This window comes from Alexandromys fortis, unplaced genomic scaffold (genome assembly GCF_014885135.2).
Source record: "Alexandromys fortis isolate MF-2015 unplaced genomic scaffold, M_Fortis_MF-2015_v1.1 scaffold_11, whole genome shotgun sequence".
NCBI classification, from domain to species: Eukaryota; Metazoa; Chordata; class Mammalia; order Rodentia; family Cricetidae; genus Alexandromys; species Alexandromys fortis.
Window position 1 is genome coordinate 4,024,460 of NW_026067912.1, and position 19,000 is coordinate 4,043,459.

The 19,000-nt window shown below is 41.8% G+C and overlaps 1 protein-coding gene across 2 annotated transcripts in view; it reads right to left on the reverse strand.

Annotated features, from left to right (window-relative positions):
* Positions 1 to 19,000, reverse strand: part of Atp10b (ATPase phospholipid transporting 10B (putative)) — a 271,382-nt gene that overhangs the window by 52,030 nt on the left and 200,352 nt on the right. For both annotated transcript variants that reach the window (XM_050138627.1, XM_050138628.1), the window contains 3 exons: positions 7,671 to 7,756; positions 3,338 to 3,444; positions 1,625 to 1,756 (listed from right to left, as the gene is read on the reverse strand). In XM_050138627.1, the coding sequence (XP_049994584.1) occupies positions 1,625 to 1,756; positions 3,338 to 3,444; positions 7,671 to 7,756 (325 nt within the window). The remainder of the gene's footprint in view (positions 1 to 1,624; positions 1,757 to 3,337; positions 3,445 to 7,670; positions 7,757 to 19,000) is intronic.

Here is a 19,000-nt window from a genome sequence, read left to right on the forward strand (position 1 = left end):
GAGAGAAGTGTGAGGGAGGGGTAGGAGAGATGGGAGATGAGACTGTGTAAAGAAGTGTAAAGGTATATAGCTATGTGGGGAACATGTGGAGATTGTAACTGTACGCAAAGAGATGTAACTGTGTAGCGAGATTGCCAAGAAAGAGATTATACAAGATGAAGTAAAAGAGAAGGTTACCATCAGGAAAACATGTAATTGTTCTATTTTTCTTATGTTACCATCAGCTAAGGTATGTTTCCTTATTACCCTCAGGTAGAAAAAGTCTGGTCTTCAGAGAGAGAAATTTTCATGATGCATTAATAAAGTTACTTTCAGGATGTGTGACCCTTTCCATAAAGATCCTTAGACAGATAACCTTGGCTACTTTGAAAGTCTCTGTAAGACAACCCTAGGTGCAGTCCTGGGAGCTGGCAACTCCAGGCTGAAACAGTGGGGTCTCCTTAAGCATTCTGTGAGACAGCCATAGGTTAAAGGTGATGGGGAGAATGGGCAAGAGCTTTATGGAGAACCTTTTCTTGTCTCCACTCTGAAGAAGACCAACTTCTAGCTCATTCCTGAGCTTGGTCTTACTCTTATACGCTAGCCAGCTGACTGTTTCTTTGTCTATAGTCACTCTCCTTCCCACCTTTGTATCCTTCTTGTGCTGCCCATTTGGCTAAGAACATTCTTTCTCTTCCCAGATTTCTCGGCCTCGCTGTACTCCTGAACTTGAGTCTGTCACCTATCACCTGTAGCAAATGTCCACTCATTTAGTAATCAGCTAAAGTGGGTACCACTCCGGGAAAGACTCCCCTTCCTGGTATTTACACAGTGCCCACAGGAAGCAAACTAACACATCGCCCCTAGCAAGATACATCCTAATCAGTGGGTCCTGGGAAGAGGCTGTCTTATAACGAAAAGAAGATTGTGCAGATGGGATTAACTCATGAAATTCGAAATGGGGAGTATCCTGGATTCTCCCGGTGGGTTCAAGGATGTAATTACAAATGTGTTTATAAAAGGAGGTACCACAGACAAGGCTGGGGAGATGTGAGCAGAGAATGGAAGATGCCTGTAGTGAAATGAACAAAGGAAACTTCTAGAAACTGACAAAGACAGGACTGATTCCTCCCTCGGTCTTATCAGAAGAGGAAGCAGATCTGCTGAACTCATGATCTTAACCCATTCAAATTGAACTTCTGATGTTAGAAGAAGATGCAGAAGCAGATTAAATTTGTGCTGTTTTGAATCCGCTAGTATTACTTAGTTCCATGGCCAGGACAGGCAAATAATGCAGTACCCATGGGCAGTCCCCCTTTGAGCAGGGAAGGGTGAGCGCTTGATTCTGTTGTTTGACTCCCACTGTGGGCTCTTTAAGGACTGGTCCTGCAGCTCACTCATCCTGCTCTCCTTCCATGCTCAGAGAACACCTGCGTTCCCTGGGAGTTTTTTTTTTTCAGCCCACCAATGATAGGCAATATTGCTAATATTTAAGAACACATACAATTTCAGGAAATGTTCATCAGTACCCCATTATAGTAGGTAGTGCAGACTTCATTCTTCTTTAAGGAAATGAAAGCTCAGAATTACAGTGACTTGCCATGGGCATGGGTGTCCGTGTTGCTTTTGGCAGAACATCCCTTACCTACAGCCCCAATGAGGCACATGAGGAAGAGGAGGCCGATGCAGAAGAAGATGTCCGTGTTGATGCGCCGCTCGATCTTGCTGCGTTTGTAGCGGGGACCACTATTGTTCAGCATGGCTTTTGTCTCATGACCTTTGAGGGAAAATTGGGACTTTAGATGGAAGGAAATGCATATGCAAAGGTTCCGCAGAAGGCTTGAGCTCGGTGCCCACAGCTCCCGTGGTTGCTTCTTTGTGTCTAAGGTGCTGACATTTCATGAGGAAGAGCAGCAGAGCCAAAATCTGTCACCCCTGTATCCCTCAGCTACACGTCCACATGAAATCTTGTTCAAAGAAAAAAAATGCCAAAGTTGGAAGGCTATCAGTTCTCCTAGTTGCTTCTTTTCTCCCTGGGGAAACTGAGGAGCAGGGTAGAAGGAACTTGTCTGACGTGAAAGAATAAGTTAATATTGGAATCACAGTGGGAGTCAGGAGCCTTCCTTCCACCAACCCAGGGAACTTCAAGGGAGGTGCTGAGACTCACTTGACCCTCAGACTGTCTCTTCTTAGGACTTGCTGGATTTTAATGACTGTGTTTACTCCTCAGCAGTCCAAGTGAAAAATGCCACTCACAGTTTTATTCTTCTGTGTAAACTTAAAAAAAAAAAAACCAGTTCACCAGCTCCTGAAGCCAAAGGCTTCAGTGCTACTGAGTTAGCCTCCTTGAGGATTTCAAACAGCAACAGCGGTGGAAGCAAATGAGCTTCAATTACTAAATTAGATTCGCGCTGCTGCAGTTGTGAGGGGCTCTGACAGTGTGACCGGTACAGGTTGCTGCATTCATCACCCTCTGAGACTCTTCCATTCTTTAGGCAAGAAGTGGGGTCAGAGGCAAAGCAGTGAGGACAGGGGTGCTAGAGTTGGGACTCAGCTCTGCCCACATTTGGCCTCGGCTTGCAGGGCTCAATAAATGTTTGCCAGGAGAAGCACCTACCACCATACCGGTAGGCTTATTCTTCTGGAAGACTAGTATCTCTGTGTGTGACGAGGGGATGGCCCATAATGATATGACATAGCCCAGATGGACCTAATCAGAGCTGAGCCAATCACTGTGCCTAGTCCTTACAACTCACTACACGGGGCGCTAAATTAAACCTCTTTTCTTGAAAGTTATCCTGCCTCAGTATTGTAGTATAATTATAAAAACATCTCCATATCTAGAGACATATAGTGGATAAAGGAAACATAACTGAAAAAAAAACAGTAACAAGTTTATTCAGCCATTCTTTCACTAGATAAAGTGTTAGGTGGCTTGTCTGGGATAGGCCATTTGATTCTCAGGCATCTACACAATAGACTCATATTCTTTCCATGGTAAAGTAGGAAAACTGAGATGGGAGAGAAGTTATTCCTCTGTGGGGTTGTTCTGACAACCTCCTCGTACTTCTTTCTGTCCCCAAGCCACCATTGAGGTGATGAACTGAGCCCCTCTCCCTATGTGGTGGGTGGGACGTATGGTAATGACCTAGCATCTCATTATGTCCCCTGTGGACCAAGAGAGCGCCTGTGGCTCCCAGCCTCTGTGTGCTTGAGCTGAGAAGTGGGGAGTTGCGTGGCTCTGCCGCTGGGAGCCCCTGTGAGTTTCCCGTGTCTGAAGATGAATTTAGTGGCCAGATTGGAGAGAGAAGTATTGAGGCAGGTTGAAAGAAAAAAGAAACTGCACAGAGACAATGACCTGCATAGATGACAATGCCAGCGGCCACCTCGGTGTTTCGGATGGTGCAGCCTCGGAGTAGAAGACTCTCGCTGCCAAAGCCAGTCCTGGTCTGGTCAGGATGCTCCCTGGGAGAAAGGAGTGAAAGTCAGGTGGTAATCTGCTGGTCTCTGTGTGGTTTCTGGCTAGTATAACAGAACCAGAAGTCCTGAGTAAAAGCAACCTATTTTCTCCTTTTCCCCATTTCGAGGGTTAGTGCTGCTTTTGGGGATCCTATCTCTATGTCCGGGTGAATCTCATCAATGCTTCTGGGAAGCCAGGGTGGGGCTGGACCATCAGAATGGAACTGTTCCTCCGAGGAATTCCTCATTTACCCACACTAAAGGCAGAACTGTGCTGAAAAAATCCTAGATTTCAAGTCTCACCCTCAAATCGGTTGCAGGATAAAGTGTGGGGGAATGGGCTTCTGGACCTTCAAGGTCTGGTGCTGTGTTTCCTCTGGACGGGATTCACATACCTTCCTCCCTCACATAGCTGCTGGGGACCAGAGCCACAGCACCTGAGCATCCTGGCCCATAGAAGACGGCAGATCTTCCTGCTTTTTACATCACGAGGCAGACATAGGAAGTAAAATAAGGTAAGCAGGGGTGGGCTACAGCCTTCTCACATCCGAGCTATCTCACTCTCGAGTCTCTCTACGCATCCTTTCCCTCCCTTGCCCGGTGGCCCTTTGTCTAACTGCAGATATGTCTTTGTTCCTCGAACCTCAGCAGGGATGTCAGCTTTCCATTCCATGCTAGAAACGTGGCATTCTTAGCTGGTTCTTCTGCCCTGGGATTGCGGGCAGCTTTAACTGTAATATTTTTAAAGCCATTGTGAGAATAGGAAAGTAACAATCTTAACACTGAATTTCTTTTCCCTGTGGTTCATCAATACTTCATTTTCCTGTGTTCAGCTGTTACTTTTTCTATGTGTTAATTAAGCTAAAGGCAATGCTATCATATCCATTTTATGAGGGACAGTGGTGACAAATTCAAAGATCTGGTAAGTGGGAGAATATGTCTTTGATGAAATAAATTGCCCTTTCACACTATGTGTGTACTCAACATGCCTATTGATTTACCAAATGATTCTCTTTTTTTATTTATTGGTATAATTTTTTCATACAATACACTTTGACTAAGTTTTTCCCCTTCCCAAACTGCTTCCCAAACCTCTCTCCTCCCCCTCAATCCAACTTCATATTTTTCTCTCTTTTCCAAAGAAAAAAAAGTCCCCAAATCAAAACAAACAAATTCCAAAGACAAAAATAAAACAAGTCCAAAACCAAAACAAAAATTAACCCCCAAACAACAACAACAACAACAACAACAACAACAACAACAAACTTCAAACCAAGCCAAACCAAATCAAAACAAGAAGCATGGAATTCATTTTGTCTTGGCCAACTACTTTTGAGCATGGGGCCTGCTCTGAAGTGTAGTTGATACACTTAGTGCCGTTCTACTGAAGAAAACTGATTTTAACCTCTCCTAGTGGGTATCAATTACAAACAGCTTCCTGTTTGTGGGTGGGACTTGTGTCCACTTCTCCATTCTGGGTCTTTTGTCTGATTTAAATGTAATTGTAGGTCTTGTGCCTGCTGTCATCCTTTCTGTGAATCTATGTGTGTATCAGTTTCACTGTATCTGGAAGATGATTTTCCCAAGGATTTGTCCCTACCCCTGGGATAAAAGTCTTAAAATCTTTCTGACTTTTCTTCCACATAGATCCCTGAGCCTTGAGGGGAAGATTTGATAAAGCCATCTCATTCAAGGCTGAGTGCTCTAAAGTCTCTATCTGCACATTGTCTAGTTGTGGGTATCTGTGTTAATTACCAAGTACTGCAAGAAGAAGCTTCTAGAATCAGCAATGCCCTGATCCTTTGTAGGATGTATAATTGATAAAGGTGTTTTTTTGTTTGTTTTTAAATACAGAGTCTTATTATGTAGTTCAAACTGTCCTTGAACTGATCATCCTTCCTTAAACTCACCAGTACTAAAACGATAGGCATGGGCCACTGTGCCAACCTCAGTATCCATTTCCTTATTCTGCCTATAAACCATGCTCACTTACGTGAGTATGCTGCATGGCTCTGGAAGGTTAGCAGGGTCACTGAGTAAAAGTTAAAGCTTAGAGAGGCTGATATTTTTTTTTCAAGGCCACAAAGCTAGTATACAAGACATTTTAGGATTCTGGATCACAGGTGACAGACTGCTGGCGGCTTGTAGTTTATGACAGTCTGAAGTAATAGCACGAGAGAGAGCCAACTTCTCTTACAGTGCCTATTTCTGGATAGGTGAGAAAAAGGCTTCGTTGTCTCGTGGCGGCTGTTCCATCAAGCACTCTTTGTGAACAGAGATGTCTGTGGTCAACATGAAGCATTTATGTCTTGGCATTAACATTTGGGCAGGACAGTCCTTTGTTGTGGGGTTTTCTTGTACATTGTAGGATGTTGAGTGGCACCCTGGACTCTGTCTACAAAAGGTCAGTGGCTCAAATTCCCAGCTGTTTCAACCGCTACTGCCACCAGACATTGCCAAAAGACTCCAGATTAAGGAGAGGGATATTGCCTACAGAGATTCATTTGTTTAGTTAATCAACTCTTCATTGAGACAAGGTCTTATGTAGCCAAGGCTGGCCTAAAACTTGTTACGTAGCTACATATGACCTTGTGCTTCTGATCTTTCTGCCACCACCATCTAAGTGCTAGAGTTGCACGTGCATGTTATTTTCCCCAGTTTTTATGGTTATGGGATTTTAACTCAGGACCATGTAATGCTAGGCAATGAATCAACTTAAACTACTCTACCAGCCCAAATGGTTGCATATTAAAATCTCAAGTCCATTATCTTCAAGTAGAACATAAAAGGCAGTTTGTCCTGTCGAACCTGTGTAGTCACAGAGGAGTCCTCTGTTAAGGAGACACATAGAGGCTTCAGGGAAACAAAGAATTATTAGATAATGGTTTGTGGATGCTGGGTCTAAAAGTCTTCTCTGTCTGACACAGGCCCAGATGGTAGGATCGTCTATCATCTTTGGGTTGACCATAGACTGGCCAGTTGGACTTCCAAGGCTTATCCTTGAGGCCAGGAAGTCGGGGAGGACAAGTCTCTAGGAGCAGTGGCCAGAAAGAAGGGGTATTAAGATAAATAGAGATGGGGCCAGTGCTTTCTGAAGTCTGTGTGAGGTAGGCAGGCCTGAGCCCAGTTTAGCAGTGAGACAGACTAGCTGGTAGCAAACATGAATTTGATGGAGCAAAGCTTTGGGGGAAAACCAAGCCATGAATCTGACTGCTAGCAGACTATGGAGAATGATACAAGACACAGATGACTTGGAGGAACCAAATCCACCAACTCAAGTATGAGGAAAACTATGTTTGCTAGAGACAATGAACAGCTTCTTCTTTGACAGAGGCACACAAAGAACTCTTCCCCAGCTCACATCCTTCTCCACCTACTCCCATCCACCCTTACTGTGTGTTTGAAAAGTAAATAGTTTCAAGGTCATTGCATGCACCTTCTGTATTCTTCTGGTTCCCTGATTTTATTCTTGTATTCCTCCTCATACAGTCACACATAGGCTGAGAATTTGTCTGAGGAAGAAGCATCCCCGTAGCCTGGAGCCCTGTTGGTAAGGACTGGACCCAACACAGCTGAACTCTGTGAAGCAGGGCAATGGAAATTACATCAAGTTTGGGGTGTTTGGTACCTGCTGTGAAACTTTGGGTGAATTCAGAAGTCCAGAGCATAAGATCCCACATCTGAAACATGGAGAGCATGATCCCCACTTTTCTGGGTGGCTGTAAAGACCACATAAGATGGTATTCTGCAAAAGTGCTCTGAGAACGGCTGTAGCAATGGACATTTACTTACATCCATATTTGTGACTCTTACTTTGCAAATGGATCGGCTGTCTGATGTGCAGCAGAATTATAGTAAAATTCTGAGGCTGAACCAAAGTTGAAGAATAACAATAATTCTAACAGAAGCATCTGTGATTAACTGGGAATTTATTTTTGCCCAGTTTTGCTAATCTGAGCTCTGCAAATGATAGAGAAGTTAATCCTTAGGGAAGAGATAGGTATCACAAGTTTTACTCTGCAAAGATGGCACCCAAGAAACTGACAGGTAAGTAAACCTATCCAGCTAACACAGCTTATTGTTGGGCGACCTACAAAAAGTCCAGGTCTTTAAAACTCCACAGTCTTTAGCCTCAGTATCTGGAGTATCTTAACTGTCTGGTCATTTCAAGGAAATATTTTCCAGCAGCAGAGGAGGTGTTTACCAGTAGCCCAGGGGCCTTAGGTACTTACATATAACCCTTAAACTTGCTGAGGTGGTTGTTGGGCCTCTCACATATGATGGTACTGTGGAAGTACTCCGGTTGGAACTGCACCTCCTGCAAAAAAGAGGACCCTGTGAAGTTGCGTCAAAGGGATCTGGTCTTCATAGGGTCATAGTCGCTGAGATGGGCATTACAGATGAGGTCGCTGTGCTTTGCTACACTGTGATGCTGGCAGCATGTTAGATTAAAGTTGTCTTCATTAAGGAGATGAAAGTCAATGGGAACAGAGTTGGGTGTAGATTGAGGGAAGGTGGATGCAGCAGAAGTCACCATTTCGCAGCCTCCCCCACCCCCAGGCTCACACATTCTAGCTGCCCATCTCTTTCACAAAGTTCCTTGAGCCTTGGATGCTGGGAAGCTGGTATAGATGACCCACCCATAGCTAAATACTCAGTTACTGTATGTGCTATTTTGACCAGTTATGAGTTTCTTCATTAACCATTACCCACTGCAAAAAGAATAGTGTGTTGTGGCCATCATACTGGGTGGCACAGAGAGGGGAAAGGTAGGGTTTTCATGCCGAAGATGGTAACTTAGGGATTCAGAACACCAAGACAGGAGAGTCACAAGTTCAGTGCCAGATTAGTTACATAGCAAGACACCATGTTTATACAGCACTAACAGCAGCAGCAATAAAAAAAAGGCAATATGCACACTAAGTAGGCAGCACAGCCAACATGCCTGTGGGTATATTTCCAAAGTTTAGAAACAGACACAAACATATTCATGTGTGCATATTCATATACATTTTTGCATTTCAAAAATGAGTTAGAGGTCATGTATCTGGAATATTCTTTCAAACAGTGTACGTACATGTATGCACGTGTGTGTATATCAGAGGTCAATATATTAATCTTTCCTCAATGTTCTATGCCTTATTGATTGTCTTTTGAGACAGGGTTTCTTACCGAATCACTGAATAAACTAGATTACCCGGCTGGCAGGTACGGTGTCTCTTCCTCACTCACCATCCCCGACATGGAGATTACAGGTAGACACTGCTATGCCCAACCTTTCACACAGGTGCTGGGAGCCAGAGCCAGGTCCTCACGCCCCTGCAGCAAGCATGGTACATATTCCACTCTCGTTCCCAGCCTGCCTTGAACATTTCTGAATGTCAATTTAAATATTTTTAGGCACACCTGAAAAGGTCAGTTGCAAAGATATACCCTGTTTCCTTTCATTCAATATTTATATCATTTCCATTTGTTTTGCTTTTATAAAAACTTTCCTTTTTAAAACTCGCTTAAGCTGCAATAGCTATAACATAGCAGTAGTAAAGTGTAATTGGGGAGGAGGAGGAGATGACATTGCTTTCCAGCAATAGTCACCACTGAATAATCCTGTGCTTAACTCCCGAGCCTCAGTTTCTTCCTCTGTCAAATGGAGCTAATGTCACCCATCCTACCTATCTCGTTGGTGCCCTAGAAGACAGAATCTATACGGGAGAGTTCTGTAATAAGTATCACTCTATGCAAACGGAAGGACAACAGTAGGGCTGAAGGCAGTGCTGGGAGTGGTTCCTGGGTAGACTTCCGAGCATGTGAGCGAGTCAGTTCATCACCCAGAGTCGCAAACTACAGCTGTTCAAAGGAGGTGATTTGATTCAAAGAAATGATAGCATTTTGTGTCTTTGTGTAAATATACTGTCCATTGCACCCACGGGGGTGCCAACATAAAAAAACCGTCTTCTCATTTGAAATAAATTACCCATATAGGAGTGTCTAAAAATATGGCTCTTGTCTCTCCAGGTATTGATTCTTCCAGGGACAAATGTTGAGTCCTGGGATGATGACAAGCCATGCTGTAATTTGTCAGCTGTTTTTGAGCTCCTGATTAAGCCATACGCTTTGGTGCCAACCTAGACCACTGGGCTTGTTGCTGGGTTTCCCAGAGGAGTCCCTGTTGCCTACTGAACAATATGCTCTAGAGCTCCAATCATGGCCATGGTGAAGTTTGAGTCTCTTGCCCCTGTATTTGCTCACGGTGAACCTTCTGCTGCATCCTTTCTCTGGTTCCTCAATTTTCTTTCTTTCCAGGTATTGCCCATGGCTCCTGTATCTTCATCTCCTTTAGCACATCTGACCTCACTCTCTCTAGCTACCTGTCTCCTTGGTTCTTTCCTGTATTCTCCAAGATGGACTGCAGGGGACACAAGAATACTGTCTTTTCAAGTATTTAGTATTATTTTAAAAGTATGTGTCTGTGGTATGTACGTGTGAGTGCAGGCATCCTTACAGACCACAAAGGGTGTCGTTCCCCTTTGGACAGTCAGTTGTGAGCCTTCTGCTGTGGCTATGGGAACAAAACTTGGGTCTTTTGCAAGAGCACAATATGCTCTTTTAACCAGTGAGCTAGATCTCAAATTACTTAGCAACGTTTTCTCTAAACATGACTATGTGTTTCTTTTTGCCTGTAAGGACAAGCTGTGGTTTCTCCAGGGAAGCGTCTGTGACTGTGGATGGAAGGATATGATCACTAGGTTATTCAATATCAACCAAGCTCAGCAACTTTGATTCTCTTCCCAGCTGGGGTAGGGCTCATCCCTGCCCAGCCCCTAGATTATCCTAGTTCATGGGTAAAGCTCATCTAATCAACTTGTTAATTGTGAATTGGTCTTTTCCCTAAGCTGCTACTTTTTGCTAAGAGTCCTGCTGGCCATAGCCAAAGCACAGGGAGAGATAAGAGATAAGACAGAGAAATGTCTCTACAGGGCTTTTGGGCAGATCAGCCTCTCTCGCATACTTTCTCTGGGTCAGGCACATGCTCCTAAGTTCCCATAGTAACTTTAGGAGGCTTGGTTAAGTGTACAGATGAGAATAAACTGAGCATCGTTTCGTGGTTGGTAGGAAACAGTGAGGATAACAGGTCACATCATTGGAATCCAAACCCAACTGCTGTCATCGCCAGTGTCATGACCATCATTACTCATTCCTCCCATTCTCCTATTGTGATGCCGTATATTTATTCAATACTTACTATATGCCAACAACCAAGTATTTAATAATGCTACTTCTTTAGTGATTAATTCTGTTAGGCAGGTTTCATTTGCTACCCTTATTTTACAGCCAAAGGAACTAAGACTCAAGTAGAAGCCATGCCTTCCCTGGGCCATCAGCAAGCAGGGAAGCAAGGTGCCTTTGTCCTTAGAACCACTGACTCCAGAAATGTCACTCTTCAAACCACAGTCTTATGTGGATGCATGGAGGAAAGATTACTGTCTGAGTTCTTAGCCTTATTTCTTTTTTTTTGTTTTCCCTATGTAATAGATATAATGGAATGATTCATTCTCTACTATATTGTGGAGGACCTAGAAATCACTACAAGTAACATGCGCTACAATGCTGCTTTTGCTAAGCACATTTGTACTTGAAAATGGAGTACCCCCAAAGGGTAAGGGTAGAACTTTAGGCATTGAAAATGGCCCAGAAAATAGTCTTTGGCGGATTTTAATTTATCTTTTTTTTTATTTTTGCTTTTTGACTATCTCTTCTGTGAAACCCACCAAATCCTGGTATAAGAAAGTAAAGTTAGCAAGCCAAGAGGAGTAAGCCAGTAAGCAGCATTCTTCCATGGCCTCTGCTTAAGTTCCTGCCTTTTCTTGCCTTGACTTGCCTTTATGATGGATAAGCTATAAGATGAAATAAATTCTTTCTTACAGAAGCTGCTTTTGGTCATGTTTTCACTACAACAACAGAAGGCAAATTAGGACAGCTCATTCATAAAACTGTCTTCAAAAGTCAAGGTCTCATGTATTCATTCTTCACTCATTCATGAATTTGAGTAGTTTTTGGCTATCAGAACATGAGTCTTGGGGAAAGGGAAAGAAACTCAGAGAGGAGGAAGTGGCTATTGACATAAAACATTACTACAGCCATAAAACGACACACAGTTCCCTATCTTGTTCAGGTGTGTCCATGATCCGTACCTTTGAAATCTAAATGAGTTGGGCCAAGTGTCAGGGTGCAATAACTTCTCAGGTTGCATTACTCTTGGCTGACCTGTGTCCCAGATATAGCAAGCTGGCCACTGTCAAGGCCACCAAGGCAATTCAAGCAGAAGCAATCTGGCTGGAGTATATTCCAACAGCTAGAACAGGCTAGAATGGGGAATCCCTTGCATCTCCTCCAGGTTGACTTTTCTAGGTTCACTCACCACCATTTTCACAACGGATTATCAAGTTGTTCAATAAAACTGGTTAAGCAAGTACACACCTATCTTTGAGATTGTAATGGACTACTGCCCCATTTATTCATCTCCCCTTTTGCATTCTTTGCAAAACAAGCTCCTAAAGTCCCTCATCTCCCCGATCATATCTTGATGTAAGTCAAGATGTCTGCCTTTTAGACTCCCCCACTGAGGGCTTGTGAGGTGAGTGCAATGACTCACTCAAGGAAATCAAACAGAATGGAAAATCAAACAAGTGATCACTGTTTCCAACTCTTCATTATCATCTTGCTTTTCGACGTGTGGTTTCTAAGCCCAAAATGAAACTTTCTTTTCATCCTCTGAGCCTTATTTTTATTTTATTTATAACAATCTCTTTATATTTTACATAAAAATCCCAGTTTCCTCCCCCCCGATTCCCCTACTTTCCCCCACTCTATTCCCCATGCATTTCTCAGAGAGGGTAAGGTTTATATGCATCTTCCTTCCCTTCCTTCCCCTCCCATATTCTTACAACACTTCTCGATGTTTCAGTTACTTAGAATCAGACACTGAGAATTCTGTTACTTGTGAAGAAAAGGACCCTCATCACTACAGTGTCCCAGTCAACTCCATGGGGCACAAGACCCAATTTCTTGGAGACTTTTGAAAAAAAAAAAAAAAGAATGAGATTTGGTAAAATTCTGATTCTCAGAACGACACCCTTTATTTACTCTATCATATTTGATAAAGTACAAACTTCGCCAAATATTCAGGACAATTTAGCCCCATTTCATTGGGAAGAACTGCGTGGTGGTGATACCCATGGACTTGTCTAAGATCACACATCTTAACTGAGCTCCTGTTTCTTCATTTCCAGAGCTTTTATTTTTTCTTAATCTATTACTGGATGTGTTTAGTGTTCTTTGTCCATGGAACAGAGCCTCCGGGCCTTTTTTATGATTTGTACCCAAATTTTCTGTGTTGGCCATTCCTAAAACTTTCATTTTCAGATATAAGCCCTATCTTCACCACATGTCGTAGTAGTCTCTCCTTTAAACTTAGACAGTTCTTAATATCAAACCACTTGCATGTAATCAGAATGTCTTAAATGGCCTAATCCCCAGCTGTTTCTCTGTTGGTTGGTAAATTGTAGCATCTGTAAGTCCCTCCTTAATGAACCACAGTGCTGTCTATGGAGCAAAACCAAGTCTCATACACAGATGTAACATTACTTTTTAATTTTTTAAAGAATTCTATTTAATTTATTACTTTAATAATTATTATTAAATTATGATTTTCCAAATCATTTATATTTTAAGTGGTTACATTTATCCCAAGACAATTTCCTACATGTCTTTAATAGTCTGTTTATTTTCTCTCTGCACCCTGTTTTATCTCCCTCCCACCTGTCTTGTCCTCCCATCGTCCCATTATGTCCCCTTTTCCATATTCAAGGGCTTTTGTTTGAAACCCCTGTTTTTAACCAAGATTACTAATGATTAATTCCCACAAAAGATCACCAGTTCCACAGTAGCTTTGTTAAATCTGTGCTTCCTTTGCTAGTGAACTCTGAAAACATTACTACATTTTTTTTGTAGTCACACAGGGTCTTGATGTTCTAAAGTGATGGTTCTCAACCTGTGGATGATGACTCAGCGGAGGGTCAAATGGCCTGCTCCCAGGGGTTCATCTAAGACCATCGGAAATATCAGATTTTTGTATTACTGATTCATAACAGTAGCAGAATTACAGTTGTGAAATAGCAATAAAAGTAATTTTATGGTTGGGGGGTCACTACAACACGAAGAACTGTATTAAAGGGTCACAGCATTAGGAAGGTTGAGAACCATCAGTATAAAGTAATAGTGACCCACAGTTATAAATTCCTAGAGTACAGGAAGCATGTTTTAGATTGTTTTGAAATATCTCTGTCATTTAAGAAATAATTTCCTCACTGATGAAAAGAAAACAGCCAGGCTTCCCTCTAACCCAGAATACATGTATTCATCCAGTTTTTACTATGAGCCAAAGATGCTTGTTGAAAACAAGAGTAGGACCAGTCATCACTATGCTTTCTGACTGTTGAGTCCTTTTCTTCATGATGCTCAGGCATGGGGCCACTCTGAAGACTGCTAGACCTGGGGTTAGCAGAGCAAAGCAGGAGCAGGGACACCTCTCTATAGACTGATCAATGGACCACATTAAGGAGGGGTTAAAAGACGGGAAGACTCTGAGAACGGTGGGTAGGGAGTTGGCAGAAAAATGACAAGAAGGAAGTTTTAGGGTATTGAAGTGTCCTATATACTGTTTTTATAGTGGTTTTTCAAAATTCATTATACTGAATGCTTTTTTTGTTGAATGTTAATATAAAAGAATGTTTCTCAAGAAGGAAATAAAACCTACAGTGAAGAAACGAAAATAAATAAAAAATAGTACAAAACACCCTTAAATTAACTCCTACAATAATAATCATACCGAATGAAGAATAAACATATATTTTTGAAACTCTTTTTTGTTACAGTAGGCATGACAGTTTGGATAAGAATGCCCCAATAGGCTCATGTATTTTAATGCTTGGTCCCCAGTGGGTGGAACTGTTTGGAAGAATTAGGAGGTATGGCCTTGTTGGAGGAGTGTGTCACGAGAGGTGGCCTTTGAGGTTTCAAAAGTCTGTATCATTCCTAGATAGTTCTCTCTTTTCTTCCCACACAGATGAGGATATCAGACTTTAGCGGCCTCTCTAGCATCATGCCGTTCCTGCCTGCCGCCATGTTGGTCATGGACTGCCCTTTGAAACTGTGGACTTGCAATAAACTCTTTTCCCTATTAAAAAAAAAAAAAAGACGGGCAAAACACCACACTAACCAAGGAAGCAGTATAGAGAAATGCTGTAGACTTGGAAAAGGTCTCTTTCTTCCCTTTTACTCATTGTTTTGAGGAAAAAAAACATGCTTTACTTGATATCTAAAGTGTGATAAGAAATGTTTGCTATGTGTTAGCTGCTGAGCTAAATGGCTGAGGTATCTTCCTGGAATGCAAAGAAAGAACTCTCAGTTTCTGAGAATCCTATCCTAAGTGATTGAAAGTTACTGGCCCATGACAACCTTTCCAGTTCCTGGTTGGTGAGAGTCCTTTTCAAGATAACCACAAGAGCGAGAGCAGTCAGTTTCCTCTGTCTCTGGAGGAGGAGCTAGTCCACAGCCCCAGTCACCCTGGACAGCCTTCCTGCCAGCCACTGTCAAACACAAGAATGTGGCTTGGCCTGGAAGCCCGTGTAAATGGAATGCTGACCCTTGTAGACTGAGTTTCCCCTTTTCAAGGGATAAATATTGTTTTTTTTTTTTTAATTTGAGACTGATAAAGTTTGAGGTTTCACTGTAACATTTTCCTAATCAAGTATTGGTTTGACGTTCTAAAGAAATACTGGGAAAAGAAGGATTTTTGTCTCCCTGATCATTTCCAAAAGGAGTTATTAGCAGAGTTGCTTATCAAGGACTGTGTCATTCATTCGTTAATTCTCAATTAGAGCACACAGGCCGAGCCCATCCTTTGCCTCATACTTATTTCCTCCTCTACCCCCAGGAATATGTTATTGCATACCCACAGAGAAGATCTTCCATCTACACTTAGTGACCAAACAAATGAGCGAGTGACATAAGGCATAAACTACAGACAGCTGCTGTCAGATGGGCAGAGATGTCTCATGGGAAGATTCACTGCAAACCCTTTCTGTACAAAACTGTCTTGCTCTGGATAACAAAAGCACAAGACGACAACACAAAACCCCAGTGCTTTTGGCAAAGGAGGTCATAAAGAACAGGGCATAAATCCCAACTTGAGAAGCTGCATTGAGCTGTTCACAGAAGATACAACTGTGAGGTGTCACTGCTGCTGATAAACAGTGGCAATGAAATTCCAAGCCTGGCACCCAGCAGTGGTTAGACACCCAGCAACATTGGATTAGAAAGTGAATTGATTAACTGGAAGACGATGGCGAAGAATGGGATGCAAGAGATCTACAGGAGCCCAGAGAAGAGTGAGTGCTAGGAAGGAAGATGAGCTAAGACAGTAGGCTTTGGGAAAGGGACAAACATGGGGGACTACAGGAGAAAGGCAGAGGAGATCCAGACCCTCCCCAATATGGTGGGCAATCTCGGTTGTGTGTAATCTAGGATTTTATGGTCAGGGTCTGTAATGGGTGCGACTGATATTCACTACTTTGTTGCTCAGAAACCTCTCTCCATAGATCAGTTCTGCTCATGACTTTCAGGTAGAGGATGCCACTCAGAGGACCCTACCTCTCTGGCCATAGTTGACTGGTCTAAGAATAAGTGATCAGTCTATTTCCCTGGGATGCTTTCTTGATATAGGAGAAGATTAATTACTTCTCTCTGGGAATCAAATGGCAGGTAGGATCAAAGATGGAAAAACAAGAGGTGGGGCTTATCCTCATGGATTCTGACTTCCTGGTACCACAAGGCCTAAGGCTCATTCACCACTCACTTTGCATTTTTCAAATAATTTTCATTTTTGGCAAAGTATCTTCAGTCAGTATTTTGTCATATGCAACCAATTGTGTGTGTGTGTGTGTGTGTGTGTGTGTGTGTGTGTGTGTGTGTAGGCCAGATTGACATGCTCTGGGAATATTTCTGCCTCTGCCTGACCAGTGCTGGGACTACAGGCTCATACCACCTTTTATTTTTAAACACGGGTGCTGGAGATTGAATTTATCATTAAGGATATTTGTGCAGCATTTACTTGCCTGACACATCCTGCAATTAAGATTTTTGACTAATCCACATGATAGATAGGTATGGTTATCATGTGAGACAAGAAATATTCTCCATATTGACTTGAAATACACACCTTTTTTTTTAAAAACTGGTTAAGGTGGTGTAGGCCAATATTTAAATATAAATATATTATCCTGAGATTTGGAGATAGTGGAATGGAGAAAATATTTATGTTATCATCCATTAATCCCTTAGTGTGATTACATCTTTCACATAACCTGGCAGAACAGGTCCTGAAGAGATTTAAATGGAAAAGGGCTTTTAAGTAGTTGTATGTAAATAATGCTAACACTGGAAAGATGGAATCCAATGTCCAAGTTGTGCATGTGTGACTGTATAGACATAAGCATGTGTGTTTGTGCATGGATCTATGTGTGTCTATAGAGATCCATGGATATTTATCTGTATAAATGTATCCATGTGTGTTGTTATGCATTTGTTTGTTTTGTCTCTGTGTATGACTGTCTCTCTTTCTGTGTATATTTGTACATATGTATACATATGCTTCTATGTATCTATGTGTATATATATATCTGTATGCATGTATACATTTTTGTGCCCCAGGGGGAAAAGTATAGGAGACAGCCTACTATAAAAAGAGACCAGCAATTCATAAAATCTAAGTAAAAGACAAAAAGAATTGGTTTTCTTTGGGTTGTTCTGTCTTTAAATTATCATTACTATTGTAAGTAATTATAACTTATACAACTTGGGTATTTTCATGTACAGGAAAGTTATAGTCAATTAAGAAGTAAAAACTACAACTAAAAGCATATAGAATTTAGCACTGTGGGAAGCAGGAGGTACACAAGAGTTGAGTTTTAATTCGGACTAAAGACTATATTAAGTAGTTAAGCTTTACTAAAATTCAATCTCTGACATTGCTTCCTTATCTCTAAAATATTTCCAATGCCTTGTTTTTCTAGAAGAGAAGGTTTCTATGACCGCTCATGAAGGAGACTGGTCAACGCAGTGGGTAAGGTCTTTGTCTGAAGTGGCAGGGAGATCTATATATTTTGTGGAGATGAGGTCCAGTTAAAATTTCGAGTCCTGAATTTAATAGCATTATCAGCACAAAGGCTGATTTTAGTCTTTTTAAAAGTCTCAGTTCTATCTATGTAACTGCACAGAAGTAATGACCCCAGAAGGCATAAGCACCTCCAGCAAGTACTTATTGTACTTTCTAAATACAAGTTCATATGGAGAAGAACCAGATCTACCAGAGGCTATTGAGGCCATGTCAGGGAATGCAGGAGACGCTTCTGCAGAACTTTTCACTGGCTAAAGATGAACCATCATTAAAGACAAAAACTGCATAGATTTAACACATGCCATCCCTGTTTAAATCTTTGCATTCCCATTGACTCTAAAGCAGAAAACCTTAAACTCACTAGGCATATTTGAAAGATGCTGAAGAAAAATTATTTTGAAAACTGATAAATGAATGTGAATAATAACTCCTTTTGCACTTCTTGGACAGAAGACATCTCAGAAAAAATCAAATGCTCCATGAAAGGAATTAAATCAGAAAATCAGCACTTTAAAAATTCCACTGAATTTATGGATCTAACCAATCATCACCATCAACGGAGTGGAAAAGACAACCATCTTATGTGAGATGTTCATATACTGCGTGTGGTGGATGAATAAGAAATATTTTACCTGGCTGGTGAATTTGAACACTTGGTACCCAGTTGGTTGTTTGGGGAGTTTCTGGAGCCTTTAGGCAGTGCAGCCTTGCTTGATAAAGGATTTCACTGGGGTGGGCTTAGAGGGTTTAAAGACCTGTACAGCATCTTGTTTTACTTTTCTGCTTCCTCTGTGGGGCTGAAAAGTGATAATCTAGTTTCTTACTCTTTCCCTATGCCATCCCTTCTTGCCGTAATGGACTCCACCCCTTTGGAACTGTGAGTCAAAATGAAATTCTTCCTTATGTTGCTTTTGCTCACCATTTTAACATTGCAATAGAAAAACAACAGCTATATCTTGTTTCTTATGAATCCCATTCCCAAATGCACAGTCCATTCTAATCTGATTTAGGTGCTGGATCAAATTTCCAATTTATAGAATATACAAGAAAGGGGAATGTGTTAATGATACCACAAAGGCACAATAAAACCATTGTTTGTAATAGCCAGAACCTGGAAGCAACCTAGATGCCCTTCAATGGAAGAATGGATGAAGAAAGTATGGAATATATACATATTAGAGTACTACTCAGCAGTAAAAAACAAGGACTTCTTGAATTTTGCATGCAAATGGATGGAAATAGAAAACACTATCCTGAGTGAGGTAAGCCAGACCCAAAAAGAGGAACATGGGATGTACTCACTCATATTTGGTTTCTAGCCATAAA